This window comes from Fusarium flagelliforme, assembly GCF_020744385.1.
Source record: "Fusarium flagelliforme strain FIESC 12 MPI-CAGE-AA-0113 chromosome Unknown B0J16scaffold_5, whole genome shotgun sequence".
Lineage (NCBI taxonomy): Eukaryota > Fungi > Ascomycota > Sordariomycetes > Hypocreales > Nectriaceae > Fusarium > Fusarium flagelliforme.
Genome location: NW_025763507.1, coordinates 2,078,682 through 2,106,095, shown reverse-complemented (window position 1 = coordinate 2,106,095; position 27,414 = coordinate 2,078,682). Strand labels below are relative to the sequence as shown.

At 48.2% G+C, this 27,414-nt stretch overlaps 8 protein-coding genes across 8 annotated transcripts; 3 read left to right on the top strand and 5 right to left on the bottom strand.

Moving 5' to 3' along the window:
• Nucleotides 1–900: 900 nt before the first annotated feature.
• Nucleotides 901–1,299, bottom strand: B0J16DRAFT_386019 (uncharacterized protein; the record flags this gene model as incomplete). The annotated part of the gene is made up of 2 exons (XM_046131548.1): nucleotides 901–1,137; nucleotides 1,195–1,299. The coding sequence occupies 2 exons, from the start codon at nucleotides 1,297–1,299 to the stop codon at nucleotides 901–903; spliced, it is 342 nt and encodes a 113-aa protein (XP_045981381.1).
• Nucleotides 1,300–5,410: 4,111 nt separating this feature from the next.
• B0J16DRAFT_356739 (P-loop containing nucleoside triphosphate hydrolase protein) lies at nucleotides 5,411–7,804 on the bottom strand (the record flags this gene model as incomplete). Its single annotated transcript, XM_046129492.1, has 2 exons — nucleotides 5,411–5,527; nucleotides 5,615–7,804. 2 exons carry the CDS (start codon nucleotides 7,802–7,804, stop codon nucleotides 5,411–5,413), a joined length of 2,307 nt encoding a protein of 768 aa, XP_045981380.1.
• Nucleotides 7,805–8,279: 475 nt separating this feature from the next.
• On the top strand, nucleotides 8,280–11,380 carry B0J16DRAFT_401200 (PRMT5 arginine-N-methyltransferase-domain-containing protein). Its single transcript, XM_046132562.1, has 4 exons — nucleotides 8,280–8,677; nucleotides 8,783–9,392; nucleotides 9,449–10,881; nucleotides 10,930–11,380. Exons 1-4 carry the CDS (start codon nucleotides 8,537–8,539, stop codon nucleotides 11,107–11,109), a joined length of 2,364 nt encoding a protein of 787 aa, XP_045981379.1. The 5' UTR covers nucleotides 8,280–8,536; the 3' UTR covers nucleotides 11,110–11,380.
• A 2,985-nt stretch (nucleotides 11,381–14,365) lies between these two features.
• Nucleotides 14,366–15,310, top strand: B0J16DRAFT_157967 (uncharacterized protein). The gene is made up of 2 exons (XM_046122162.1): nucleotides 14,366–14,809; nucleotides 14,870–15,310. The coding sequence occupies exons 1-2, from the start codon at nucleotides 14,719–14,721 to the stop codon at nucleotides 15,184–15,186; spliced, it is 408 nt and encodes a 135-aa protein (XP_045981378.1). The 5' UTR covers nucleotides 14,366–14,718; the 3' UTR covers nucleotides 15,187–15,310.
• Nucleotides 15,311–18,960: 3,650 nt separating this feature from the next.
• On the top strand, nucleotides 18,961–20,351 carry B0J16DRAFT_157894 (uncharacterized protein). The gene is made up of 2 exons (XM_046122159.1): nucleotides 18,961–19,423; nucleotides 19,477–20,351. Exons 1-2 carry the CDS (start codon nucleotides 19,071–19,073, stop codon nucleotides 20,066–20,068), a joined length of 945 nt encoding a protein of 314 aa, XP_045981377.1. The 5' UTR covers nucleotides 18,961–19,070; the 3' UTR covers nucleotides 20,069–20,351.
• B0J16DRAFT_157877 (uncharacterized protein) lies at nucleotides 20,249–22,106 on the bottom strand. Its single transcript, XM_046122158.1, has 3 exons — nucleotides 21,142–22,106; nucleotides 20,690–21,089; nucleotides 20,249–20,631 (listed from the first exon to the last, which is right to left on the bottom strand). The coding sequence occupies exons 1-3, from the start codon at nucleotides 21,788–21,790 to the stop codon at nucleotides 20,430–20,432; spliced, it is 1,251 nt and encodes a 416-aa protein (XP_045981376.1). The 5' UTR covers nucleotides 21,791–22,106; the 3' UTR covers nucleotides 20,249–20,429.
• Nucleotides 22,107–22,900: 794 nt separating this feature from the next.
• On the bottom strand, nucleotides 22,901–24,926 carry B0J16DRAFT_157900 (uncharacterized protein). Its single transcript, XM_046122160.1, has 2 exons — nucleotides 24,304–24,926; nucleotides 22,901–24,255 (listed from the first exon to the last, which is right to left on the bottom strand). Exons 1-2 carry the CDS (start codon nucleotides 24,688–24,690, stop codon nucleotides 23,068–23,070), a joined length of 1,575 nt encoding a protein of 524 aa, XP_045981375.1. The 5' UTR covers nucleotides 24,691–24,926; the 3' UTR covers nucleotides 22,901–23,067.
• B0J16DRAFT_157927 (uncharacterized protein) lies at nucleotides 24,849–25,729 on the bottom strand. Its single transcript, XM_046122161.1, has 2 exons — nucleotides 25,102–25,729; nucleotides 24,849–24,946 (listed from the first exon to the last, which is right to left on the bottom strand). The coding sequence occupies exon 1, from the start codon at nucleotides 25,550–25,552 to the stop codon at nucleotides 25,163–25,165; it is 390 nt and encodes a 129-aa protein (XP_045981374.1). The 5' UTR covers nucleotides 25,553–25,729; the 3' UTR covers nucleotides 24,849–24,946; nucleotides 25,102–25,162.
• Nucleotides 25,730–27,414: the final 1,685 nt, after the last annotated feature.

Sequence of the window (27,414 nt, the reverse complement as noted above, 5' to 3'; positions counted from 1 at the left end):
TCTCGACGCGCTGTTCCAAACAGCAGCACATATGCTGATGCTGAGTATCGTATGCCCCCGTTCTCATGTTGGTCTGCCATGGCAGAGCTCAGACTGTAGGTAGGAGATCCCTATCAGTGGGGCACTTCATCCAGAAACAAACAACGGTTGATAAGTACTGCAGTTGGACAAGGATCATCAGACGAGCTCTTCCGCGGCACGTCACATCTCATGTCCTGGCCACAAAAACTTCTCGAATCGATGTCTTGACATGAATTTCATGTACCTAGAACACATCCTCGACCCGATGTTTTGAGCTTCGCATCATATGGCGGTTATGGCCAGTCCGATTGGATTTGAACAAAGTACTGCCTCGTCGTCTTTACGGGAGAAGAGGTCATCAATTCGATTTTCCGGCTCCAAGACAGCAAAAAACATGACAATTGTTCCCATACCCAGCAGGTAAACCCTCTCACGCCTTTATGCCACCCGGCAAAGAAAAAGAAAAACAAGAAACACAAAAGAAGGAGCCGCCCAAAAAAAAATAAAAAATAAAAATGACAAGTTCAGAATGGAGTCCCCCGTCTCCAGAAATGTTCAACGCAGCACATGGGTATCTCGCGGGGGTTTGTTTGCTCGCGGTCTTGCTCCAGCCACCAATCTCCCGCTCCATCCAATGCCGAGCGCCGTATCCGTAGTCACTCAGAAATCGTACACTGCATACGCCCAATGGCCCGTTGCAATATAGTCGGCGGTCAAGAGAGACATGTCGACCTGTCTCCATGTTGCCGCACTCAATAGTCCAGTCCAGTATTTTTTCGTCGATAATTATTTTCAGCCTGCTGTCGCCCAATTGTAGTCGAGGAGAACCCCAAGGCCAAGGCTCATAGGGATACTTCATGAATCGTCTTGGTCCGCCTCTCAAAATCGATGTTGTGACAGAATCCCCGCTATGCCCGTCATCGCGCTTGTTACCGGAATTGATGGTGGAGGTCGGTTGGTCTTATCCCTCAGTGTCCAGTCGTCGCCAGGTTCTGAAGGGGCTACAAGCTCCATTAGGGTATATTGGAGAATTCCATCAAGAACTTGCGGTACAACGATGTCTCGTGGCAGCCCTCGTGTTGGTAGGGCAGGTTCTTCGCTATCACGTCCATCAGCCTGAGCTGGATGTTAGCAAACCTCGTTTCTGCACCTAACCGCAACAGTTCAACTCACAAGACACGATGCGCAAGGCGCATTATTCACCCAAACCCAGTTGGGGCAGTTATGTGTGTAGAAGTACTTGCATCTGTACTTATAAAAACCTCCGGCTCCACTCATCGTGTACTTGATAATGAAGACAGGAGAGAAGTTGTATGGCGTAGAAATAGTTGGGAAGGCAAGGTGTGAATCAAAGAGCAGAGGGACTAAGGAATGCAAGACAGAGGCAGAGGCAGTGGCAGAGCTTCTTATATGAGCTGCCATGCATTGAAAGGAAGTGACGTGAATGCGATTATTAGCACGGGGAGTGGACTGGACCGGGGAAAGGGTCGAACGATGTGCCCGTACTACTACGCTGAAGTGCGAAAGACCAACAAAGAGTCCCTAGGGCATAGCGGAGCTTCATGTGGGAATGGACTGGCATGATCAGCTTCGTACCGTACTGCTCGACGACACTGACGTCTTGGGGACAACTCAAATCTATGGCGAATGGCCGCTGGCGTCGCAATGCCATGCAAAATGGCATTGACTGATGGTCCCCGCTGGACATACGGATACAGTACATACCTACCTAGCGATGCGATGCAGTGGGGACCACACCAGTAGTGATGACAGACAGGGAGGCCCCTGTGAACTCCGCAAGACGAGACTGACTGCAGACACCTTTTAGAGAAGACATGTAGGACTCTGCATAGGTAGGTAGGCAGGAAGTTGTGCATGCTGTTAGACACCAACGACGACGAGCGATCAACAAACAACCAAACATGGTACAGGCACAGGCACGATCATGACGACTTCTCTGGGACATATCAACCTCTGTACCAGTTTGTCGACATGACTGTCACAGTGCGATTGATAAGACTGGCGAGAGCACAGAGGCACTGCCAAAACAGACATTTTCTCATATTCAACATGAGCGGGTTCCAGATGCTGTGGTTCTGTCTGAATCTACTGCTGCTCCAGTAAAGCACAGCACAGCATCCGCCCGTCCTGAGAAGCGAAGCAATAGGATGGGTCGTCGCGAAGTTCGTCGAGACGTGGGGCCATGGGATTAGAGCTCTAACGGGAGTAGCGTCCGGCGGATATGGCGTGAGCTTAGGCTTGACCAGGGCGTGTCTGGTCTTGTCTGGGGGAAAAGACGTACCGCTTGTTGTGACGATATCCAATGACACCGAGCCTTCGCCCATCCCTCTCGGATTTGACCTTGTCTGAGACGATGCACGATGATTCCCCCCGTCCATGGTCCATGTCCATGTCCAAGAAAGCCCCTAGATCCACGGCAATCACAACTCTTCTGACACTACATACCAGGGCAAGAAGCCCTTTGGAGAAGGGGCGTGCTGTACTGTAATATTCTCGGGCCAGTTGACGCCACGACCCGAAGCCACCCAGATGCGAGGCCCAGTCTGCTGTTATTTTCCATGTCACCATGTATCGTGCCATAGATAGGTAGGTAAAGCACAGGCAAGGAGCCGAGCATCGGACGCAGGATGGCATGGTGGGTTAATAAGCAGGTCAGTCATATTGCAGAATGCATTGGCCTCACATCCAATGTTGGACAACAGGGAGGGAGCGAGGGAAGGACTCCAAGTTAGACTCTGTGGGGAGGAGATCTTTGAGGCTGAAAGAGAAACCTTCTAAGAACATTTTTGGGGTCGATGCCAATGCGGCTCAGCCTAGTAGTACTGTATCTGGAATGGAAGGGCGGGAAAAAGCAAAGAAGGCAAAGAAAAAAGCAAAAAAGAAGAAGGAAAATCATCCTACTGAAGAGACAGGATCCACAAGCGCGGCGCCGCATTCGCTTGGGATCATTGACCCTGACGTATAGTATAGTCTAGGTAGTCTACTATCCATGTATGGGTATCCGTAGTCTATGGTATCTGTACTATCTACAGACTGCTACACGTGATGTTGCGACGGGAATTCTCTTTTCACTCTTCCCTACGGTCGTCTAGACTTATAGGTAAAATATTATGGTTATTAGACCGAACTTGGTTGGTTATTCATCCATCCATCATGAGACAATAGAAAGGTATCAGACTATCCGTATTCTCAGCAAGATTACCACCCTAGTCGGAGGTCTCGGATCGCCTCGTGCTTTTTTGCAATGTCCAGTGGAACATCACCAATGACCTCGGGCGCCTCTATTCGCAGACCCTTGGCCTGAGCACAGCTTCTGACTGTTAGAGCAGCAGAGAATGCACCCCTCAGCCAGCGTACGTGCGCAATCTTGCCTCGTCCCGCACCCCCAGAAACTTTACAGGGTCGTCCGTATGAATCACGATGATGTTTGGCTACAGAGGCAGGTACCTAGTTACTGTATCCGGAACTTTCGTGGTGCCCGCCCTTGGATCTAACTAGGTACCTAATTACCTAGTACCTTGATGGATGTACTGTAGTTGGTGTTCTAGACCGGTTTCCTTGTGTTTCATACCAGCACAGTACAGTACAATGAGCCGATTGTTTCTACAGGGCAAGACCACACTTACCTTGCCTTTCTGTTTAACATTGACTTGGGTTTGATCACCGAAGGCCTGGATCTCGCCGGCAGTTGGAAGCCGGAGTCTCGTCAGAGAGGGCATAGTTCTTTCTGTGGAACTGACACTTCACTCATTGCTATCTCATTGCTTTCGCTGAGAGATAGGAACGCTGTTTGTTGTTGATATGTGAAACTGTCCTTATTTATCGATTCATCCTCTTTGATCATCTTGCTTCGCCCTGACTCGTGCTGGTTAATGATCGAGATGGGTTTGATGGGGAAACGCTTCAGGCGTCGCAGACCCTTGGCTGCTTGTGCTTGCTGTTGATGAAATTCTATGACACAAAATTCAGGATGCTGTTTCTGTTTCTTACTAACTTCACCCAGGTGTGTATCCGATTGCCGGGAGTGTTCCCATGTATGCAATTCGTTTCTTTTCTTTTCTCTTCTTTTTGCTTTTTTCTTCGATCTCCCGCCTCCACACAAACCGATTGACACGAGGGGGGCCTGCTAACGCAACGCTCTTGCATTGATAACCCCTGGTCATCCTGATCCAGGATCAGTAGACGTGGACACACACACGCACGCACGCACGCGCACACATGTGCACCTCTCTTACTCTAGAGGAGGGAAGTAAAATACGTGAGAGAACTCTGATAGCTAAAGAGAGACAGAAACGATGATAAGAAAAGAAAAATGGGCCTAAACATTTGAATCAAGGTTAGATTGCATCTTTATTTGTGATGAGACGAGATGAGACGAGACGGATCTGCAGCCCGTACTCCCCTAGTTAACATTAACAGTAGGGTTAGGATGCCTTGTTTACCAGACTACATGTTCTAGTCAACCAGGCTGTTTGTGTTTGCATCACATAGCGTTGTTGAGCATTCATTCATCTTGACGTACATACTATTGCGGACCAAGCAAGCTATGCTGACAGCTCAAGTAACTTAACTCTCTAGCCAAGTTGAGCCTGGGAGAAGAGGTAACAAAACCAGTAGTTTAGCGAGCCATAACCGGCATCTTGCATGATATTAGATAAGCATAGGAGCCAGTACCTGAACTTTAGTGACAATGTCTCAATTATTCAACTCTCTTTGACATAGTGCCAGCTAGTGTGCTAACATTAGATCTCTATCGACCACCGGTTTAAGTATGCTCCGGGGTTATCTTTGTCGTCTCTTTTCTCCCTCTACAGTACCACCAAACAAAATGCGCACGAGTAAAACATTCCAAAACGCCCACACTCTGCATCACAATTGCTCACACCCTCTCTTGGCAATCTAACGGTGCTACAGGACTCTAATACCGAATAGGCAAAGTAGAGGAAACCTAGGACCAGACAAGGAGGGGCACATTGAGAAGTTGAAGCAGAGAACAAACCATTCGCCCAGCCAACTATTGAACAAGTGGCTGATGCACAAAAACGCTGTAGTCGACCAGTAAAAGTATCAGATTGTAGGAATCTGGACTGGGATCAACAAGGGAGGGGAAGACTTGTCGAGTTGATCCACAACCCTCTCGTCCTCCACTCTTTAGAAATGATGTTTGTCTGACCCAGGAATCCCTCCCATGCAAGGCCGAGCAGGTGAAAGTGAGGGTCGCCACTCGCGCGTATGTGGGAGGATTGACCATTGAATAAGCAATCAAGATAGATCCTTTCCCTTTCGAATCCTCGCTGGCACCCATCCGTTGTAGATTATGGGGGACGCTCGGGGGTTTGATTACTCATGGGTTCCTGCAGAAAGTGCTTCATCTACCAGACTTCATGGCCTCCTTGCGGCGCTTCTTCTCTGCGGCGCGCGCAAGAGAGCGCTTGACATCGCCCTGCTCAAAGCTATCGATGTCGTAGTATGTGGGGGCAATCTCCTACACAGCTGTTAGTGGCCGAATGATAGTATAGATGCACGATTCTCATTGTCGGAGAAGAATCGTCTTTCTGGGGACAAGACTTACCAGTAGCCACTCAGGCCGGATACCTGTACATGTGCGGATGTATTGCTTTGACGTCAGAACAAATTCGTTGTAGAGAACCCAGTCAAACTCGGTACGAAGAACGGTGGAAGGGTGGACCAGGACAGCCTGATCATCCTTAACAGTGCGATAGAGCTTGCCTGAGCTCTCCTTCATGGCGACCTGCATGAAGAAACCGGCAAGCAAAGCGCGTCGAATGTTAGTATAGTAGTTCTTGTCCTCGAAAGGCGTCGAAACAAGCTCAAGACCGTGCGTTTCCATGATGCGCTTGAGCTGTGCCCGGACGTTGTCAGCACTGGAGAGATGTCGGAATGAGAGGAAGTGCTCGTGGCACCACTGCTTGGCGCTGTTAGGGTCTGATGTAGCCTGGCCCTTGAAGGCGTGGTATGCGTTGAGGAGGGTAAGGTGGTCTCCGTCAGGATGAGCGAACTGCGCCTTCATCTCATCTGCACGCTTGCGGTTGTTGGCAGGTCGGGTGAAGATCTGGGGTACTGAGAGCAGAGAAGTGATGGATAAAATTTCGTTGGAGCAATAAAACTCAGGAGAGGATATAAGCATAACAGCCAGAGCGGGATCCAGAGGGAAAGCTGATGCCATGCTGCCGAGAGTAGTCAGCTCACCATCGTCATCGAGACAGGCGAGATAGTTGAGCTCCTCGAGAGCTCTCATCATGGTCTCAGGGGCAGGAGGGTCCATGAGATCGAAATGGACAAGATCCTCAACACCGAGCTTCTTGAGCTCCAGGACAGTGTTGGCAAGGTTGGAACGCAAGATCTCAGGATAAGTTTGCTCAATAAGCTCCTTTTTAAAGGCCTTCTCGGTATACAGGCGGAAACACTTTCCGGGCTTTGTACGACCAGCACGACCAGCACGCTGCTGGGCGGAGGCCTTGGAGATGGGCGAAACCAAAAGAGACTCGACACGGATACGAGGGTTGTAGATCTTCTGCTTGCTGAAACCAGGATCCACGACGTACACAATACCGTCAATGGTCAAACTGGTCTCGGCGATGTTAGTGGAAATGATGACCTTGCGGCCAGGGCGGCCCCCTTTGCGAATGGGCGCAGGAGCCTTATCGAAAATACGCTGCTGCTGATGGGGAGGTAGAGTACCATAAAGAGGGTAAACGGCTAGAGGGCCAGCGTCAACCTCTCGCATCAGCTCATCAGCCTCAAGGCTGATCTTGCGACAAGCATCCTCAATCTCGTCTTCACCCGTCAAGAAGAGCAGAACATCACCCTCAGGCTCTGAAGCGTGAATCTGAAGGACAGTCCTTATGGCAGCCTCGACATAATCGCGCTCAGGTTCGGGGGTGTAGAAAATCTCAACGGGGTGTGTTCGACCTGGAACGGCAAGCAGAGGCGCATCATTAAAGTACTTTTGGAACTTTTGGGCGTCAAGCGTAGCAGACATGATAATGATCTTGAGATCAGGTCGGCGCATGGAAATCTGCTTGAGAAGGGCCATGAGGATATCGGTTGCGAGGGTACGTTCGTGAGCCTCGTCAAGAATAATACAGCTGTAGCGAGACATCTCGTGGTCGTGCATGGCCTCACGCAGAAGCATACCATCGGTCATGTACTTGAGCATGGTCTTGGGGCCCGTCATATCCTCGAAACGAATGCTGTAACCGACTTCCTCGCCCAGGGTGACATCCATCTCGTCAGCGACACGCTGCGCAACCGACATAGCGGCGACTCGACGCGGCTGAGTACAGGCGATGAGCTTGCCGGTGAGATGAGGTAGCTCGTCGTAGACGACATATTGAGGGATCTGGGTAGTCTTTCCGGAACCTGTCTCACCGACAAAGACGAGGATCTGTGTCGAATGGTACTTGTCAAGGAACTCCTGCCGTTGCTTGTGCACAGGCAGATCGCGACGACTCTGAAGAATCTGGAAGTACTTCTGCGAATGCGCTCGGCCGGTAAAAGGGTTCGATTCGGAATCCTCAGCCTTCGCGGCCTGTTTAGCGGTGGTTTGCTGTCGCTTCATGCCGGCCAGAGGCGAATCGGGAGAAGGCTCCTCTCCATGGCCATTGCTATCACCGTTGTCATACATGTGAGCAAGGTAAGGGTTGTACTTTTCGTCGTCGCCGCCTTGTTTCTTGGCCTTCTTTCGGATTGACTCGTCGGCGTCGGCGCTTGATCGCTTTCCTCCCATACCGTCAGACATTGTTTCGCTGATGACAAAGCGGGAAGGGAGAGGAGAAAAGAAAAGAAAAAGAGAGAAACAGTGGCGAGGCTGAAGAGGATAGACTAGGCGGTGGTGTTTTTGTCGGTTTGTTTTCTGCTCGAAAATTTTGGCGGGACTGAGAAGGCGGATGCTTATCGATAAAGATCCTTGTCATACAGTGTACGAGATTCGAGCGCTGTACTGGGTAAAGCTTAAAGCTCCATTTTCTTTATGCGAGTCTGTATTACAATACAATGACTCCCATGGTTAGTCAATCTTGATATTGTCCGTAGTCTAATATACAAGATGCTTCCTGTATGACAGCGATCTGTCAATTATCTTCCTGCAGTATCAGGATGTATACTAATAGTACCTACGGATAGGCATCTTGATAAATAGCGTGCACTGTGCCCACTTTCAGGGTCCTTGGCTGCGAAAATCATCAACTCTTCCTCTCACCAACGTTCTAAATCTGGCGAGATAAACAATTCTGCATTTATCTTTGCCGGACAGTTCTTCCTCTCTATATGACTCAGCCATTAATTCATTCATTCATTCATTCATTGGCTCCAGATACAACTTTCTCTTCCTAGCAGCTTCCGAAACTCGACCATCCCACTTCGCACAAGTTTGGCGGGGTGAATTTACTCCACCACCAGAAATCTCAACTTTCCCTCAGCCAAGGTAGCTGCAAAAACTACATCCACCATTCTCGGACACTCCGTATATGAGATGATGGCTTCTGAAGACACAGGCTTCGATATGCCTGATGGCTTCGGCCTTCAGCGCCCCAGCTTCCACATTGGATACCACAACTCGAACAGTGATGAACCCCTCACCGATTTACAGTATGGGCATCTGCTCAACCATGGTGTAAGTCGCATTTTAGCCATGTCAATGGCCTCTGATCGCCGATGGAAGCGCTCTGTTTCTCAAGATCCGAGGCATTCTGGGTCCCCCAATTGACTCAATGGATAGTTGGCCTTTGCGACGACTCCCATCACCAACACCCACTTCCGAGATCGTGTCTTTGCGCTGGTGTCTGAGCATCTCTCTACCCTCTCCGACAATGGCGAGAAGCCTACCACCACCACGACTGGCTCAAGGGCAGAGCCTATTCTACCTCCCTTGACCCCCAAGGATACAGGCCTGTTTCCTTGCGCTGCTGTCAACACTTACACGGCAGTCATCAGCCCTTGGATCGACCTCGGTTCTTCAAACCCCATCATCTCCAGCATCTCTCGCCAGGTACTGAACGTAGAGATTAACTATGCCAACTTCTGTGGCGTTCGCAGCATTGTTATCCCTGGACCTCGACAGGATGCTTCCAGCGACCGTGGAAATCAAAGTCTTGCCCAATACTCTCGTGCCGTCGAAGAGGCTCTTACCATTGGTAACCGACTCACGTTCTTAATTCACATGCCTATGTACCGTGAGCCTGTTCAAGAGGCAAAGGAAATTAACATCTCTTCGCTTGATGCGAAGACCCCTACTAAGATTGAAGGAAAGGAAATCGACCTCCTGGCTTCCTGGGATTCATGGCATCACATCCGTAGTGTTTGCAGTTACAACACTAGACTTTTCGTCTGTAGGTTGAACCCCATCTCATCAATATTCATTGATGAGTACTGACATTCTAAACAGCTTTGGAAATCCCTCATGTAATGCCCGAGAAGGATCTCCAAGATCGTTGGTTCGCTGAACCTTTGCATTACCTAACACTCAGCCCGTCAACCTTCCAGACTAACAAGGCCGGTTTCCCTTCGTTATCCAAACACCACCAGAACCTCATCTTCTCATACATGAGATTGAAGAATGTTCCATGGATCCTTCTTTGCGATGCTGGGCCTGATGTTTCTCACCTCAAGGATAATCCCCAGGCTCCACCTCGTTCCCAGAACGAGTTTCCTAGTCTCCCCGAAGCAGAGGCGCAGAACCAGCCCTCCAAGGGTCAAGCTTCCCAAACCAAGTCCAACGACTACATCTCGTACCTTCGATGGCTCGAGGACCAGCAGCCCCCATTCACATACCTCGAGAGCCCAACCCTGACCAGTTTCCAGGATTGGCTCCAGTCACCTCTTCAGCCCCTGTCGGACAACCTCGAGTCAGCCACGTACGAGGTTTTCGAGGGAGACCCCGTCAAGTATAGCCAGTACGAGATTGCTGTTTTCGAAGCTCTCACCGAGTGGAAGGAACTCAAGAAGCCTCTTTCTAAAGAGGGCAAGGTTGTTGTTGCTGTTGCCGGCTCTGGCCGTGGTCCTCTTGTTACTCGTGCGCTCAAGGCATCTGAAGATGCGGGAGTGCCCATTGATATGTGGGCTGTTGAGAAGAACCCCAACGCCTATGTCTATCTTTTGCGCCAAAATGAGCTTGTATGGGGTGGCAAGGTCAAGGTTGTCAAGACTGACATGCGTGCTTGGAAGGGTCCCCTCGTTTCTGAGGATGAGAATGGACCTGTTTACGGCAAGGTTGATATCCTTATCTCCGAACTCCTCGGATCTTTTGGTGATAATGAGCTGTCACCTGAGTGTCTCGATGGTATCCAGCATGTCATTTCTACCCCTCATGGCATCTCGATTCCAAGCAGTTACACAGCTCACATGAGCCCAATCTCTACACCAAAGATCCACGCCGATATTCTCTCTCGGGTACCCGGGGACCCTAACGCCTTTGAGACCCCTTGGGTCGTCCGTCTTTTCGCTCTTGATTTTGTTGCTGAACGAGTGCCCAACAAGCCACGATTCCAAGAGGCTTGGGAGTTCTCGCACCCAATTCCTGAGTCGTCTCTTGCTGCTCTCGAGGCCAAGCGATCCGGCGGTGTTGTTGGCGGTGGTGGTGGTAGCATGGCAGGTGCTGCAGGTGCCAACGATCATAACTCGCGGTACTGCCATCTCACATTCGTCTGCCGAACAAGGGGCGTTACTCACGGTCTGGCCGGATACTTTGAGTCAACACTGTATGAGTCTCAAATTCCTGAGAATAAGGGCGCGAAGATTGAGATTAGCACACACCCCGAGCATATTGATGACAAGAGCAAGGACATGATCTCATGGTTCCCCATCTTCTTCCCTCTCAAGGTGAGTTATTCGTGTTAACAGATGTAACATACACTAACGGGTTCACAGAAACCCCTCTATTTCCCAGCCGATACTGAGCTCGAGGTTAGTATGTGGCGCCAAACCGACGATTCAAAGGTGTGGTATGAGTGGCTCGTCGAGGCTTATACATGGGTTGGACCGTCTACGCGCGTTAAGGTCGCCTCATCAGACCTGTGCAGCAGTCGCCAGGTTGCGTGTTTGATGTAGATATCGGATCAGAAGCCGGGTCAGAATAAACGATGTGACGAGGGGGGAGTTTGTTTAGAGAATTAAAATAGTTAGGAAACTCATGGGTTCCTTGAAGTATGTTGGTTTAGAGGGTTTTGAAAGGCATTGCTTCTGTTCATGCTTCGGCAATATGCGATGTACACACTACTGATCTCGCTCGTGTCTGTCTAGTGATGTATGGGATGGAAGATCATATATCGAAATAACAGTGTATTGGGTTGCAATGTTGCGACTAGGTGAAGAGATGCAGATAAGTTAGCCCACCCTGGAGCATGCTGATCTCGGACCTTTAACGGGATGCAATTTCTGCAGCGTATGTGCTACAGGAGTATGGACCAAAATTCAATTGGATGGGTTAACGACAGAGAACAGAGGAACGTGTTGTGATGTGTTATTCGAAAAAGATTAAGGTTGAAACTGTAGAACAACATAAAAAAGTTCCAATACAAGGGGATTGGCCCCCTAGAATGAATCAGATGCTTGCTTGTAGGTATTGGAGGGCTTTCATTGGCTGAGAGCAGTTATCTTATCTGCTTGGGGAGCGGGACAGTAACACAGCACACAGATAATTCTGCGAATTTGCCTTTTTTGAATATGGAGTTTTCCCTGACGCTCAGGACACGTTCAACATCATAAGACAGTATCGATGTAAACTTGGGCCTCGTTTCTACAATCATGATAGCTGTAAAGGAAAAAAGAAAACATCGAACAGACAGACAGAGACGACCCGACGGCATCCCACATACAAAGGCAAAAGATGAAAAGTAGAGATTCGACCTCAACTTTTACAAAATCGGGGAGGAGCTCCTCCCTCAGGTTTCACGTGAAAGCGGGATTACCCCAAGAGGACAAGGGATTGCACAGAGCGGGTAGTGATGTGAGGCGCCAAATAAGCCAATTTATTAAGGCCAATCACGACTCATGGAGTAACACGATGGTACAGCACGAACAGACTAGAGCATTTCAGGTGTTTTCTTCCACCTTAGACAATACAGTACATACAGTATGTATTGATGCCGGCTCTCGGGGGAAGACAGAACGAAAGTCCCAACGACCTGGAGCCAGACTTCTAAGTAGATACCTACCTACCTATGTAAGCCGCGAATTGACATACATACCTCAATCAATCCGCACATCACATAAGTCCCAAGACTCAAAAGGGAATAGATACTGTACCTCCCACGTCGGACTCTCCTACCATTTTCACTCCCCAGATACAGTAGACTAAAAGTTTACAGAAGCGGGATGAGATCCATTGCATGTGCTGTGGATTCGGTACGTATCTCAGCCTATAAACCAAGTGTAATCTCAATCTGTCATAGGTACCTACCTAGTAGCCGATTCTCGACATGGGATTGGTTAATCAGCATCTTGATTCAGAGATATCAACTTTTGATTTTCAACAGCAGGAATAATAAGAACTACTGTACAGTACATTTCCGTTGCGTAAAGAACCTTAGGCATGGACGGGACTAATGCCACGTCGAACGATTTGTGTATCGTTTTAATAAAACCATGAGTCAATGATGATAAGTCTACATATTGCTCTGATCAACTGAAAGTTGATCGCCAATCAATTGAATCTCTGGCATTCGCTATTCGGCATTCAATCATGGCTCGTCTCGGGTTGCCTGGAACCTCGACTATCGGCGTCTTTAGGCTACTGTTTCGACCATGCGCCTGTTCCTCTACGCTTTGCCTAGCCTAGGTAGGTCCGCTCCTCTCCTCTCCGCTCCGCATACAGCGGCAGCTAAAGCAACCTAACCAGACGCACAACAACGTTGTTTTCCGACAGGGGCCTCGCTTCAATTACGTAGGTAGGGTCCAGCAATGACATTGACATGGTCACTGCTTTGGTGTTTTTGAGGCCTTTCTTCTCTTGGGAGATCGCGTCAACGACCAGGCTTGGATGGCACGGATATGACAAGGACCACCACCGTACTGTATTACCATGCTCATCAAGACTGCTATGTACGGTATCCATCATCTCTACCTATGTATCATAGGGCATACCGTCATCAATTGTAAAAACGCCCAGTACGGTATATAATGTACCTTACGGATACTTAGTACTTAGTCCACCCACCTCCTCCACCAACCAGATAATCTCAAGTCTCCCCCAGACGCCGGCCCCGGACGAATGTACTCACCCAAAAGGGAAATATCTGCTCCCCCGCGCGTTAAACGAGGCTCGCCTCATGTTGTCTCTCCATGTCAATCCCGGAGGAACGGCGAGGAGGGGTGACTTGATACTATAAGCAAGAAGCGGAAGGCTACTCCAACCAAGTACCATACATAAGAGTCGGGTCGGCAAATGGTTGACGATCAATGTGCGTGCGTCGGACGCAAGCTATGCTGAAGAGGGTGGTCATCGACGGGGAGTTTTGGGGTACCGTACAGTAGCAGGAGGACAAATAACATCAGATTTCCAGACAGCTACCCCAACTCTCGGTTCGGTACACTGGAGTGACAGGAATCGGCTCGGACTTTTCTTCACCTTCAAAGTGAGTAAGCTGTAGCCTTGGAAGACGGTTGCTTAACCCCGTTGTTCAAGATCAGGAACCACGCCATTTCGCCCAACTCCGGATTTTAACCCCATACTGTTGTAACGTACTCAAGTGCTGTGCAGTTCAAGGCCGGTATTTCCGCCGACGGTATGAAAGGCCGACTTGACTCATGCAAAATGGTTTGTTTGTAGTGTAAAGGAGGGTGGATGATCCCAACCAACCTAAGTCTGCTCTGCAGATGTGGAAGGTCTTACTCAAGCGTCCATCCGGTATTCGGGAGTTGCAAAATAAGAGTGCAACCTTGACTTTCCTGTCACAAGTAAATCTCATCTTGAATGCGAGAGAGCGGAGTTTTTGGCCCTGGGCCTGGAGGCTGCAGCCATGCCGTGCCATGCCATGGGTGCCGTGTTCAGACCAGACGTTGGCCTACCTGCAGAGTGCAGATGCATCCCACGTCGACGGAATTTGCGTAGATATATCCGTAGTACTGTAAGTACTAGTAGTACCTACCTACTAGGCAGGTATGTAGACTGTAATCTAGTGCTGTGCCGCATACACTCATCCCACTCTTGCTTTTGGTTTGGGCATTGACTTTTCCCCATTTCAAGGCTGCAGGGTGGGTAACGTGTTGTAGCGCCGTACAGTGGACTTCGGTTGCCAGTTGTGGCCTGTTTTGTCGTGTCGAGGTTTTTTTTCACGTCGGTGGATCCAACTTTTTAGCTCGTGCCCAGGCCAGTTCGCGCCATCCGAACGGGACGGGGCTAGGAACCTTCCCTGTAAGTGCGCTGAGGTTGGGTGCTTAGGTTGAGGTGCGCTTGCGCTTCGGCGCGGTACAAATTGATCCATCCATGGAACGTTGACCTGCCCGAGCTGGGCTGGGCTACCACTACAAAAATTCCTCAAATACATAATCTCGCCCTCTCCCACACCCGTCTTCTACTCTGACCCTTCTTCTTAACAAACCCAATTGCTCTTTTACATCCATAGCAGAATCAATCGTCTTAGCAAGCAAACTCGATTCACCCAATAACCAATCTACCGAACAATCCGATCAATCACCAACCTACCCACAACTGTCATCATGTTCTCTGCCACTCGTGCCCTCCGGCAGGCTGCTGTCCACGCTGAGCGAACTCCCCTCATCAAGTTCCTCGGTCCTCGAACCATTCCTTGTATGTTCTGTCCAAAGAGGGAGTCTTCTTGTCAACTCTAGCTAACACTGTCTTTTCCAGCCAACGTCGACCACACCCCCAGGCCCCACCCCGCCTCTGGAGTCGAGAAGCTCCCCGAGTCTTGGTCCGGCTACGGAAACGGCGATGCAGTTGCGTCCCACAAGAACTTCAGCTCCTACCGCGACCACGTTCAGCAGCACGGTCCTCTTCAGAAGTCTGGCTTTGGTGGCAGCAGCGCAGCCTCTCTGGGCTCTGTCAACGCTCCTCAGGGTGTCGCCTTCGACGTTTCCGAGCTCCCTGCTCGCTTCCATCGTGCTCCCCTCAATGCTGCTGAGATCGAGGCTGTCGAGTCTGGCGGCGCTGCTCTCTTCGGTTAAATGTGTCTCCCGCCACAGGCGAGGAGTCATAGGTGGAGCGGTGGGATGAACGAATAACTACAATGGCATGCAGGCCATAATGGCAGCCAGGACAGTACCACCTGGAGCATAACCTGCATGACTTGGTATACGAGGACGCCGAGCGGGCTATGCACAAGTGACAAACTCATCACGGTGCACTTCGGGATGGGTACGCAACCCAACCTCGTCGACATACAATGCAGACCGGGACACAGTCACCAGCTACAATTGTATCTTGTCTGAGAAGCCACGAAGGGCACTACGATACCAAGTCACCAGGAACTTCATACAAACTGAGGGGTTGGTCTAAGCACCAAGAGGAAAGAAGAAACGGGAAAAAGCAAATAAGTCGGGTTTACAGAGAATACCCCCCGGCTGCGGAGAACGTTGCGACCTCCGTGCTTTTCTATTGGCGTCAAGTGCCATTTTTTTCAAAGCAGTTGAATATCTACATGCGAAGCTTTAACAGCGAGCAAGGAGCACCAAGGCGTTGACAAAGGAGTTACTTTTTGGTAGAAATAACCATACCAGAAAAAAAAGTTTATATATACTATTTCGAGAATTGCCCAAACTGTGGTACGATTTACTATCGTGACAGGTAGACAGACGACTTAGCACGACTCTGAATTTTGCCAAAAAGGCGCTGTTGTAACCTACCTAGGTACCTGAGTAGTTGATTCAACGTATGTGAACACGTCTTCACATAGATGGATTTCCAAGATTTCCGATAATGCCAAGTGCATCTTGGTACTATCGTTAGTCGGTCGGTCGGCCTGTACCCGGTCCCGGTTCTGCCATCCTTGTATGCGACATAAAGATCCATTTATACTTTGGCTAGAATAGTTGCCAATCTTAGTAAAAAGGCTCCTTTTTCCTTCTCTTTCTGGGGAAATATATGCATGTTAAAGATCCAGATTCATATTTACGTAGGTTGCTCCCACTGTATCGTCCCGGTTCCGGCTCCGGTGGCCGGAAGACCAAAGAATTCCACTAAAATACAAGATTACATAACAGGTATTTCGAGAAGAGAATGGCGATCTTGCCAGGGCTGCTTACAATGGAAGGCTTGGCCGAGTCTTGCCGAAGTGTACGTACATGGCTTGCCGGAGTTTTCCGAGGGCGGAATATAAATGGATGACTTAGGCTGATGGCACTTGGAAGGGTAATAGGGCAAAGAATTGATGGTTAGTTGTGCCTACTCTGGGATTCTTCACGATTGCCATGTGATTTCGCTTCTTACTCGACAGGTAGAAGCATCATCCATGTTCAACTCTATGGCTCTCGACCATCGGAGAAAGAGAACCTTCGGACAACAGGAATAACGACGTCCTATCATCGCATCATGGCTGGTAGAAGTTCATGCTGTTAGACCATTAGAACTTACAGTACTGAGCAGCATCATGAAGGCAATATCATGTGAGTTGAACGGAACATGGCCGACGTTCAACTACAAAGTACAAACGTGACTCGGTCTAAAGGATTAACCCCAGGCGTAACAAGGGATGCCTTAGTGATTCTACGATTTGGATTTTGTCCGTTTTTCAATAGTATGGCCAGACACTCTGCTCCTCGTAATGATCAGTTGTGACGCAGGAGAAGGGATGTGGTAAGGAAGAATCCCGCCATATCGAGAATATCTGAGCACATATGAGGATGGAGTTGCAGGCAGTTGAAGCCACCATTGGGCTTCCAAAAATGCTATAATGTGAAGAAAAGCATTATTGTAAACATCATGATGTCTCGCTTTGAACAGCGATAGATTTAGCATTACAAGGGTTGTCTATTAAATGGGGTGTCCCAGATCTGGAGGCGAGCGTATGTACTTGGTTGGGTATTGTACTCGACCCAGCCTTCATCCCATCATGCAATCGACAGAGCTCTGTTTCTCCAATGTATTATGATTATTATGATTATAACATACTTGGGTGTCAAGATTGACGAAGCTTTTGGTGGTGTTAGCATCAACGAAACTGTCTTGGTGACGAGCTAACCATGAACTTTTGTCTAAACTTCTATTCAGAGTTTAGACGAGTACATATGGGTATGACTTCTATTTGTACAAAGTATTAAACGGCTCCATTTTTACTGAATGTTATACTTGATGTTTGCTACTGCACTCATTGCCGATGAGAACTTTGCCTATTGACATCAATGTATTAAATAGTCCTTCCTCTATTTTCCTCATCTCGTCTTTCTTCGTAACCCCTCTCTGATTTCTTTGGCTGCAAAAACATCTAGTACAGAAATGAGAAGGAGTCTTCCATGATTTACTCAAGATTTTGATCTAATACATGATATCTCCGGAGCGTCCTCACGAGATCATCTTAGATCGTGTGTACCCTGCAGGAGCACCCGGAAAAACATGCACCTCCTCGACTTGCCGCTCGAGATATTACGACATATATACAGGTTTCTCTTTGGAGGCCGTATCATTGAGGTGTGGAGCTGGTATAGCAAGTCCCCTCGTTGGACATACCGGCTCTCGGACAGAGCATATAGAGCTGACGAGGACTGTATATACATCGACTTTCTCAGAAGCTGCCATCGAGCGCAAGTCCACTTTCTCATTCCTAATACTTGGAGGCCCGAGCTGACCACTTCAAAGATATGATACGGGTAACAGAGAGCTCTATCTCACGAATACATTCATATGCAGAGGAGCCATGAACTTCGACTTGTTCCATCGCCAGTTTACTTATACGAAAGGGTTCACAACAATAACTTCATGTCTAGATATCGACTTGAGCTATATCCAACGGCATCTTCTATATAAAGCATTTCGAGGGGTCAGCACTGCTGGCTTGAACCGAATACGGTTCAGTGTCAAGACATCAAGCAGGCGTAAATCTCGCGTTCTTGGATTGCTCGATCATCTCATCAGTCATTTTGCAGGGCACGAGAGAGTTCATGTATGTCTAGAAATGAGGGAAACAATCATTGAGGCCGCTGAAGTGCGGTTAGAACGAGAGTTTTACAACAACATCACCATCGCATGTATACAAGATCTGTCCGAAAGCGATGAGGAGGACGATGGCGACATAGAGACAGACTAGTTTGATATGCTACTTGGTTCGTGGTGATGGCTACAATAAAGAAAGTCCTAATAGTAGTTCTTTATCGTTATTGACTGTCGGACTGTCCTGAATGTACTTCATATTAAAACCCAAGGTTACCTATATGGGTTACTCAGACGTTGCCAAAGTGTAGAGAGTTACTAAGAGAAACCAACCATGACATTGTAACAATACTGTAGTCTATTTATCTCGGCTGTGAGGCGGATATATTGGACGGGATGTGACTGCATGGATGCTTTGCATATAGTCCATACCTATCCGTAACTCTCATTTCATAGATATACCCACAGGCACTTACTATTTAAAAATCGCTAATTAAGTATCCGATATATTTGAGAAAACATCGATTGCGCAAATGAGTCGCTGACTAGGTGGAAGATTATCATTTCGCCTCACATTAATTATACCCTGCTTTTTTTTTCTTTTCTGGTTTTTTTTTTTTCTTTTCATTTTTCCTTTTTTTTAAATTCTTCTTTTTTAAATAAATTAACGTTAAATAGTTATTTTCTTCTCCTTTATTTAGTAACTTAGTACAAAGGTAAGGTAGTGCAACAGCCCGTATACCTAGAATGAATTATCTGGGCAGGTACTATTGGGCACTGACTTCCATGCCCATGCCCATGTTTGCTTTTTGGTGTTTGTGCTACCTGCCTACCCTGGTATCTGTATCTGACCTCCCCCCACTGTCATCTTCATATCCATCCCTTTTGTTCTTCTTCTCACCATCGACACAATCTTCAACTCTCTCTTATCTCACCTCCAGCTCCCGACTGGTTTCTTTCATCCCTCATGTTCCGCCAGAGAAGAAGAAGTGACACTCCTCCACTAACGCCTGCGGAGCAGTTCAGGAACGATTCCAGATTCACTCTCCCAACTGCCCCTCAAGGCCAGTCTCCCTTATTCAGTCTGCCTATAGAGATCCAATGTATGATTTTTACTGAGCTATTTGGGGGCAAACTCGTACACATTCACCTTCGTCGCAGCAACGAAAAGTATGAGCGAGAAGGAGCTCCTACCAAAGTCCCCGGGTGGGTTCATTGCGTCTGCCATCATGAGCGTGATACAGTTCCTCATTATCACCAAGAAAAGAGTCATGTGTGGTCTTTCCTTTCTACGAACATACTCAGGGCCTGTCAATCTGCGTAAGTTGACACGTTCTCTTCTTCGTCTGTGTGACTATCTAACGACGATCCAGGTACCTCCAGGGTCTTCCAATTCTATATCAGACTAATATACTATCCTTTCGCAGCCCTAAAGATGTGCTGTTCTTCGAAACCCTTTTTGTGCACTTCTCATCGCTGATTCAGTCCATGGATCTTTATTGTGCCGAGTGCGGCTGCCTTAGGGCTTGTCACGGTCATGAGCTGAATGATCGCCCTTGGAGAATGGATATGCTGTGTCAATCTGAGTACTATCGTTTGCTCTTTGGGCCAACAAGTACCGTTGATAACGTGAGTAATATGAGGCTCTATTTCGAAGACCACCAGAGTATAATGTTCGGTTCCCTGATAAGGAACCTGCTATCATCACAGACTCTCCCTGTCGCTCAGATACAGATTTTTGTCCATGGCGATTTGGACGAGAGGTCGGATAAGGCAATCAAGGTGGAGGCAACACCCGGCAAGCGTCGTCGTATCAAGGTTATCACTCATGCAAAGAAACTTCTTTCCGACTGTTACGGCGAACGGTCTAACAAAATGACTGACGAACACCCCACTGACAACGCCCAAAGCACGGCGAATTCGAGTCCCGAGAACAACGATTCGGTTAGGGAAGGAGTTGAGTAACAGGCCTCAGCGATGTTACAGTGAGGGACGCTGGGCCATGACGTGTCGACGTTGTTTGATCAGTCGCTTGACACTCTACGAAGAGAAGTGCGAGGTAGCGTTGAAAGCTCTGAACTGGACGATTTATCTCAACGGGGTATGATGAACGAATCAACAGTAGAGGCCTCATGATCAACCGAAGAGATATACGAGAAACACGACCGATTAGAATAAGATCAATCTTCCAAATTAAGGTATAAGCCGTTCTTCGAACTTGAAGCCGCTTCATCAATCATTACCATAGCAATACGTATACAGTACACCAACTTACACCGTCTATCATAACCCAAGGCCGATCAAACCCAATAGAAAAAGACATCGTTTAACTCCTCTTGCGAATGACATCCCGCACAATATTTCGGCACTCGCTTGGATCCTCAAAGACGTGCCAGGCTTCGACTGGTACGTGCTTGAATGCCTTTTCGAATCGCTCAAGCTGGTTCTTCTCATCAATTCCAAAAGCAGCAACATCAGTAGCCTTGCGGATAAGAATCATTTTGACCCAGCCTGGGAATGTACGGTAACTAGGAAAAGTCAGTCAATCAATTACCAAGTACAGTCTTCAGTCAAGCAGTGACTTACATTTCACCGTAGGCCTCAGGGTCGGATTGTGTAGAGTCGCCAATGAGAATCAGCTTTCTCTTGGGTAACCAAGATTGGATCTTCTTCATACGATCGGCCTTGTACTCTTCAGTTCCCATTGTGAGGGCTGAAAGCAAACCTGCCACTGTGCGCCAGCTTGAGTCGCGCAGGATAAGTTGGCCTTGTGGGTAATAGCGGTCGCGAAACTCGCGCAACAGAGGGTACAGGTTGTATGGTGACGCTGACAGATAGAACCATGGGGTGTCGCGTGGTAGTAGAGTTTGCAGATCTGAAAGAAGTTCGGGCATTCCAGGAACCGGAGTTGGCTCATCGACAAAAGTAGACTTGAGGATGCCGAGGGGATCGCTAGTCAAGGTAACCTTGATAGTGTCATCGACATCTAAGTTTTCGTTAGTCACATATATCTGGCAAGCATGCGTTGTGCTACAAACCTGATATCACAGCCCAGCCCTCCGGTCCGGCATAGTATGTATGCATGTCGTGGATACCCTTTGTTCCATGAGGTACTAGAGCTGTCGCCTCGATAGTTGACCCCTTATGGTTCCGATCCACAGGCTCGACACTCGTTGTAATACCATTGATGCTGGTAGGTCCCAACTTAATCTCCTTCTTCTTGTGTTGGATCCAAAATACCCTCGCCGCCTGGATATCCCATAGGAAAGGAATGATTCTCTCCTCAATGATATCACGCTCAGCGGCATCATCAGCCAAACCCAAGGACGAAGCGATACCAGACACTATGTCTGCAACTCGGCACTTAGGCTCGTTCTCGAAGACAGCAGCCACGAATTCGGCCTCCCACTGATCAGTCTTTGGGTTGCGATAGGCGGTGTTGTCCATCAGCCACAAGATATCGCCAGCGTCAACAGCCTTGCCGAAAGGATTCCATCCTGCGACACGAGAAAGCCATCCTGAGACGTTTATTGGTCCTGAAAGAGCTGTAGATTGCGCCTTCTGAAAGGCAGCGGACTTGGGGTCAGGCAGGTCATGCTCGACCTTGTCGAAGTTGCGGGCTTTTCGAGTACGCAGTTGCATGTCGGCTGCGAATGCGCGCGGATCGAAATCTAGTTTATCATCCATTTTGAATCAAGGTAGCGGAGTCGAGTATATATATATATTGTACGGAACTTTGGTTTAGAAGCTGCCTCCAGGCGGCGAAGAAGGTCCCGTGCTAAGTATGAGTCCTAGGAACAGTGAGTGAGGTTGTATCAGAAGCCGCGGGGTCGCGTGGTTGTCTAGGTCAGGTTGTAAGGGTCGTTGAATGTCTTATGTTTATTCGCAAGGCAGAGTCTTGATGGGCGAGACAGAAGAGTCAAGGTCTCAGTCACACAGGAAGTAGAAGGAGGCTTGAGGTGCACATTAAGACCTCGACTGCCGAAAGCTGCTGGACTGACTGCCTAGCGTCCGTGACCTCATCCACGGACGGGACTGGATTGGCAGGGAAGGCTGCAACATTGTTTGTTTCTAAATAATTCCCCTTGTGACGTCGCTGCGTGATGGTGGATGGATGAGGTGCCGATCTCCTAGGCCTTGTGGCTTGTGGCTTGTGGGGGTGGATCAGTAGGTACCCGCGTGGGCGCTACGCCTACAAGAATGACCCTTGAAAGCTGGAGGAGACCAAAATTGGATCGTTGAATGGGCTGAGTTACTGAGGCAAAATTGGAAATACTTTATATCGATGTGACTGGTCTGCATGTTCTCATGTTGGTATCATGGTCGACCTCTCAGACATGTCTTCTCACAGGCGAACAAGGTCTTGCAGCACTGACAATGATAGATCGACTGTACAGGGATTATACCCAATTACCGTATTACGTCATATTCTTATACTATACTGTACAGGCCTTAAGACGAGATGCAGTGTGGACTACCTCCTTAGTAGGTACTGCAACCTAGGTAAGTTATTGGATGGACATGGACATGGAAGACAACCTACTGTACTCTGTACAGTCGTCTTTACTAGGACCCGTACTTTAAGCATCGCCATCAGACCGGAAACTATTACTACTAACCTAGGCAAGTAGCGTCCCGCTTCCCGGGTAGATCATCAGATTGGAACTGGGGATCTCGGGCCACGGGAGGTTAAACATAAACATAAACACACCCGACGTCATGCATTCGAGTGCAGGGATCTGGTCCAAATGTATATAGACACGGGAAATATAATTATGAACAAGACGCTGTTCATCATTCCCATCCAACTCATAGACTAAAGTGTTATCTACTCCTAAAACGCCAACCGCTCATCCGCCCTAAAGCATCCCTACCTTATGCCATCCCTTCTGGTATGGACCTTGGGTATAAAACAATAACGTAAACTGACGAGTAAAATCCATGCGCCACCGCATCTTGCCAAACTACCAACTTCCGTATAGCCACCCTCGCCTTTCTTCTGGTTTGAAAAGCTCTTCCTTGACATCCTCCAGAATGGCCTTGACGACGCCCTTCATGGCCCTCTCGCAAATCGTAAAAGAATCATAGAACAGATGATCATGTTCGATTTCGCATTCTGGCGTGATCTGTTTCTCATTGATGGTGAGATCTGTCATGTCACCTCTGACACACGGTGTCCAAACATCAGAGAACCGCATCGAGTCGTTGCCGGACAATGTTCCCCGTCCCCTCAAGTCCACGACTGCCGCGCGCTCCATTTCGCCCTCCGTCATGGCATCAAGAACCGCCTGTCCGACATCTACCATCAACCCATTACGCATAGGGTATGGGGCTTGGATAACCCGTTCGTTTTCGGATGCCATTTTCGCTGGCTCTTTCGCATCTTCAACATGTTTAGTAGACTCGACACTCTCAGCTCTCTTGCTTATCTCCGATGCCTCAACATTTGTTGTAGGCCTCTTCGGCTTCTGTGTCGTCCTGTCTTTCCACTCGGCAAGTGCAAAGTCCACCTCTTGGTTCCAGTACTTGGTAAGTTCTGCTGCGTTGCGAGTCTGCTCCACCACAGTGTTAGGCGCCGGTGGCTTCTGTCGGCCTTGCCATCCGGGTGTGAGAGAAAGATCAAATATCATAGGCACTAGAATGCGGAAGCTCTCGAATCTTCGTCTGTCAACTGTGTCCAAGGCGCCGGGTACTGTCAGTTCACTAATCTGAGCCTCGGTTGCGTTTGTCCAAAAGTCGGAGTAAGCGATAGAATTAGGATCGAGTGATCTCTCGTAGAGTACTTCGGCCTGGTCAAGAATTTGCCTGACCATGGCCGTAATGGCATCTTCGGATTCTTTTCTTGGCATTGCCGCCATATTCCAGACTTCCCAGGTTCCAAAACTGAAGACCCAGAGGGTTTCGCGTGGCGTCTTCTCAGGCGGCGGCATTTCGAGGAAGCTCTTTACTTGGCTAGCAAGGTCGGGAACCTCGGAGGGGGTTGGATACTGGGAGTCGATATAGTTGAAGTCCAACGCTGGCTTTTCCTTCACGTTTGTGAATGTTGTGATGTTGAGGAGATCCCGGACTGTTTGGTCGTAGAGACGGTTGCTGATGAGACCCCTATTTAGCTGCGTCTCCGGTACGAATGATAGATAAGAAGTGCATTCGAGCTATCGCGGGTTAGCAAAATGTAGACCATCTCGGTCTTCTGTTCTTACCTCATCACATAACTCTTCCGTCCATGCTTTGCGCCTTGAGGGGGAATCATTCACGTTGCCCACAACATCAGGTGAGCCGAACACAACAATCCTCATGTTTCGGTCTGGCTCTGGCTCATGCTTCCTCCATGGAAATATCCCACGGTAGCCACTTCCAAGTCGTCCTCCAGATAGCCTATCAGGTAGAATACCAAAAATAAGGAAACTGGTGAAAAAGATGACACCAATCTGGAATAAGAGCTTGGGTGCGCCGCGCCATATGCGAGAGGAGCAGAAGACAAAGACATTCTTGCCACCAAGTCTGCTCATGACAGAATCCTGGCTCTCACGACGACCGGGAAGTTGATGGTCGAGCTCGGCGGGCGATTTCCATAACGTGTTTATCATAATGTGTGAGGGCTGTAGAGGTCGTGGTGAGATGAAGACGATTCGATGGCAGAAAGTGCCTACCTACCTATATATATACCTAGGTAGATATGTTGCTGGCGTGGTTTGGAAATCAAGGCAAGAGTAAAAGGAAAAAGGAAGAGCGAGAACGCGAATCTCTTGCCGATGATCCGGTAATGAGGCAACAAATTTGTGAATAGGTACAGAGTACTCTTCCTCACAAATGATTAAGTGCAGGCGTTGGGAAGAGAGCCCTGTGATTAAGTTTGAGCGATGCGTTTTGAGGAACAGGCTAGACTAGAAGTCGACTGACAGTAACGGACATAAGCGACCGGTAGAGCAGTGATGGTTGATGGAGGTACAGATATTCAGCTACCTAGGTAGGTATCCAGCGGGGGATAAGCGACTTATCTTCTAATAAACAAAGCTCCAAACGAACCTACCCAAACCCAAAGGTGGCCGCCAAGAGTCATCAGTTGCTCAGCCAAGAGGTGAACTCGGTATCACGGAAGGTGGGCAGACAAGGAAAAGGATCAAAGAACCCTTGCTTTATTGTGGAATTCAACGTGGCCAAGTCCTTGGTTACAGTACAGTACTGTATTCTGGTGAATCTCGTCTGTTCCACTGGCTTTGGAGTTTGCATCGAGGTCGTTAGTTGTACCCACATCCCGATGCCGTCTTCCGGCCTCGTCATCCGTGGCAGACCACTTTCCTTTCCTCTCTTCACAAGAGAATGAATGAATTTGTTTGCAATGACTTCGCTCTGGTAAATTGCACCCAAGAAATGCGTCGTCAGCTGTGGAGTCGGCCACGGCCACAGCCACAGGAGAACACATGCCAAGAGTCGGCCAACCTGGGTCATCAACTCTAGGTAGACTAGACTACCTAACAGTAGGTATAGTCCAGATTGATTTGACTGACAGCCGTCAGAGATATCTATCTGGTGTCGCCTCGTGTGGGGAGAGAGGGTGTTTGCCCACCGTAAACGGTAATAAACCACGAGGAGACGGCCAGATCGTAACGGTGCACCCGACCGATTGGTTACCTACACTGAATTGCAGGTACAAATCCAATCCATACCTAGCGAATACGTCATCTTTCGCTTCCCCACGTTCGGAGCGCTCGGCTAGAGGGTAACCTCAACTGAACAACGGGGTAATAGTAAGGTCTGACCATTAATTATCCCACGGCATGAGGCTGCAAATGGGCTACCAAGGTTACGCAGATCAATGGGTCCGTAGTTAAGACCTATATACACAATATAAACATTGTTAGTTATGAACTGAAATGCAAATACCTGGGTTGTCATTTCTTATTTTTAATACCAACCAGCAGCCTAGGTCAGAAATGGAGCAGTGACCGTCTGCTAACCTACAGTATCTAATCGTATTCAGCTCGAACCATTGTAACATACCACAGTCTGATTGTATGAATAATAGATGTTGGGATTATATATCGTTGACATTAGCTATACCGCTTTAAAGTGTTATGTTTTCAAGGATATCTTCTTTACTCTAAATAATAAAGCTAAAGTACTGAATTAGCTTGGATGGCTGATGTCTTTGATTGCTGACAGCCATGCTACGGTATGGTATAATACGGAGGGTTGATCATTGATATGTCTCCTATGGAGTAAAGTCTAATTCTTATTAAATGGCTGGTATTGTCACTTTCACATGACAATAGAAACTCCATTTATGAAAGGTATTAGAAACATTAGAGTTTAGTTTCTAATAAAGATATTAACTAACTAACCACTAAGATAAGTTCGAAGCTATTAATGATAATAAATGCTGTCCATTATGAGCGGAAATGACCTACATAGAATTGGTAAAGCTACGAAAGTTAAGATAATAGTAGTTAGTTAAGCGAATATAATTGTGTCTTATAGCAATGCCATTGGATGTCTAAGATTTTACCTCCTTCTATAAGTAGGTAATAATATGGAAGGAAAACAATGCCGACCAGGCCCTGGGTATTGTACATATGGAGGTGCAGCAGGTTAACGTCTCGAGGGAGAACAAAGCTTTGTAGGTACCTAGATAGGTATGGAAGTGGAGGTAACTGCTTGTAAAGCTGCCCTGTCTGTGCAAAGCAAGGGGTGTTCCTGTTTGTGTTGAGGAAAGCCCACTCAAAGACAAGGACGATTCTGTTCTGTATTATTATTGATGCGTATGTACTATTAATTGGAATGGATAGGGTTTCTTTTTATAGAGCTGACGCAAAGCCTGGCTTAACTTGTTGCGACATAACGGCCCCACCAAGGACGACAAGTCCACTAAGAAATACCTACTAGTACCTAGGTAGGTAGTCTGGGTACTACTAATATCCGTACCTAATGGTAAATAATTCAATGGTTCTTCTCCCTTGAATCGAAAGTTTCATGATGTTGCTATTTTCTCCCTTGTACGGAGGATTGTATTATCAAGAGACCCTCAGTTTGTGAGTGTGTCAGAGTCGTATTAAGTGGCTCATGCACGTGCAACTTATCCTTGACTTGCTTCTTGGATCGGATGGCTTGAAACCGTAAATCCGTCACCAACCACGTATGTTATAGGTTGGGTCGATTAGGTTATCACTTGGTACCGGGACTGCCTCAGCCTCCTCCTACCAACAACAACACCCATCCCATCCCATCCCATCATATCTCGTCTCGTCTCGTCTCGTCTCGTTTCGTCTTCACTCCCCCACAGCCAGCACAGCGGTAGCCCAGCGCAATACTGT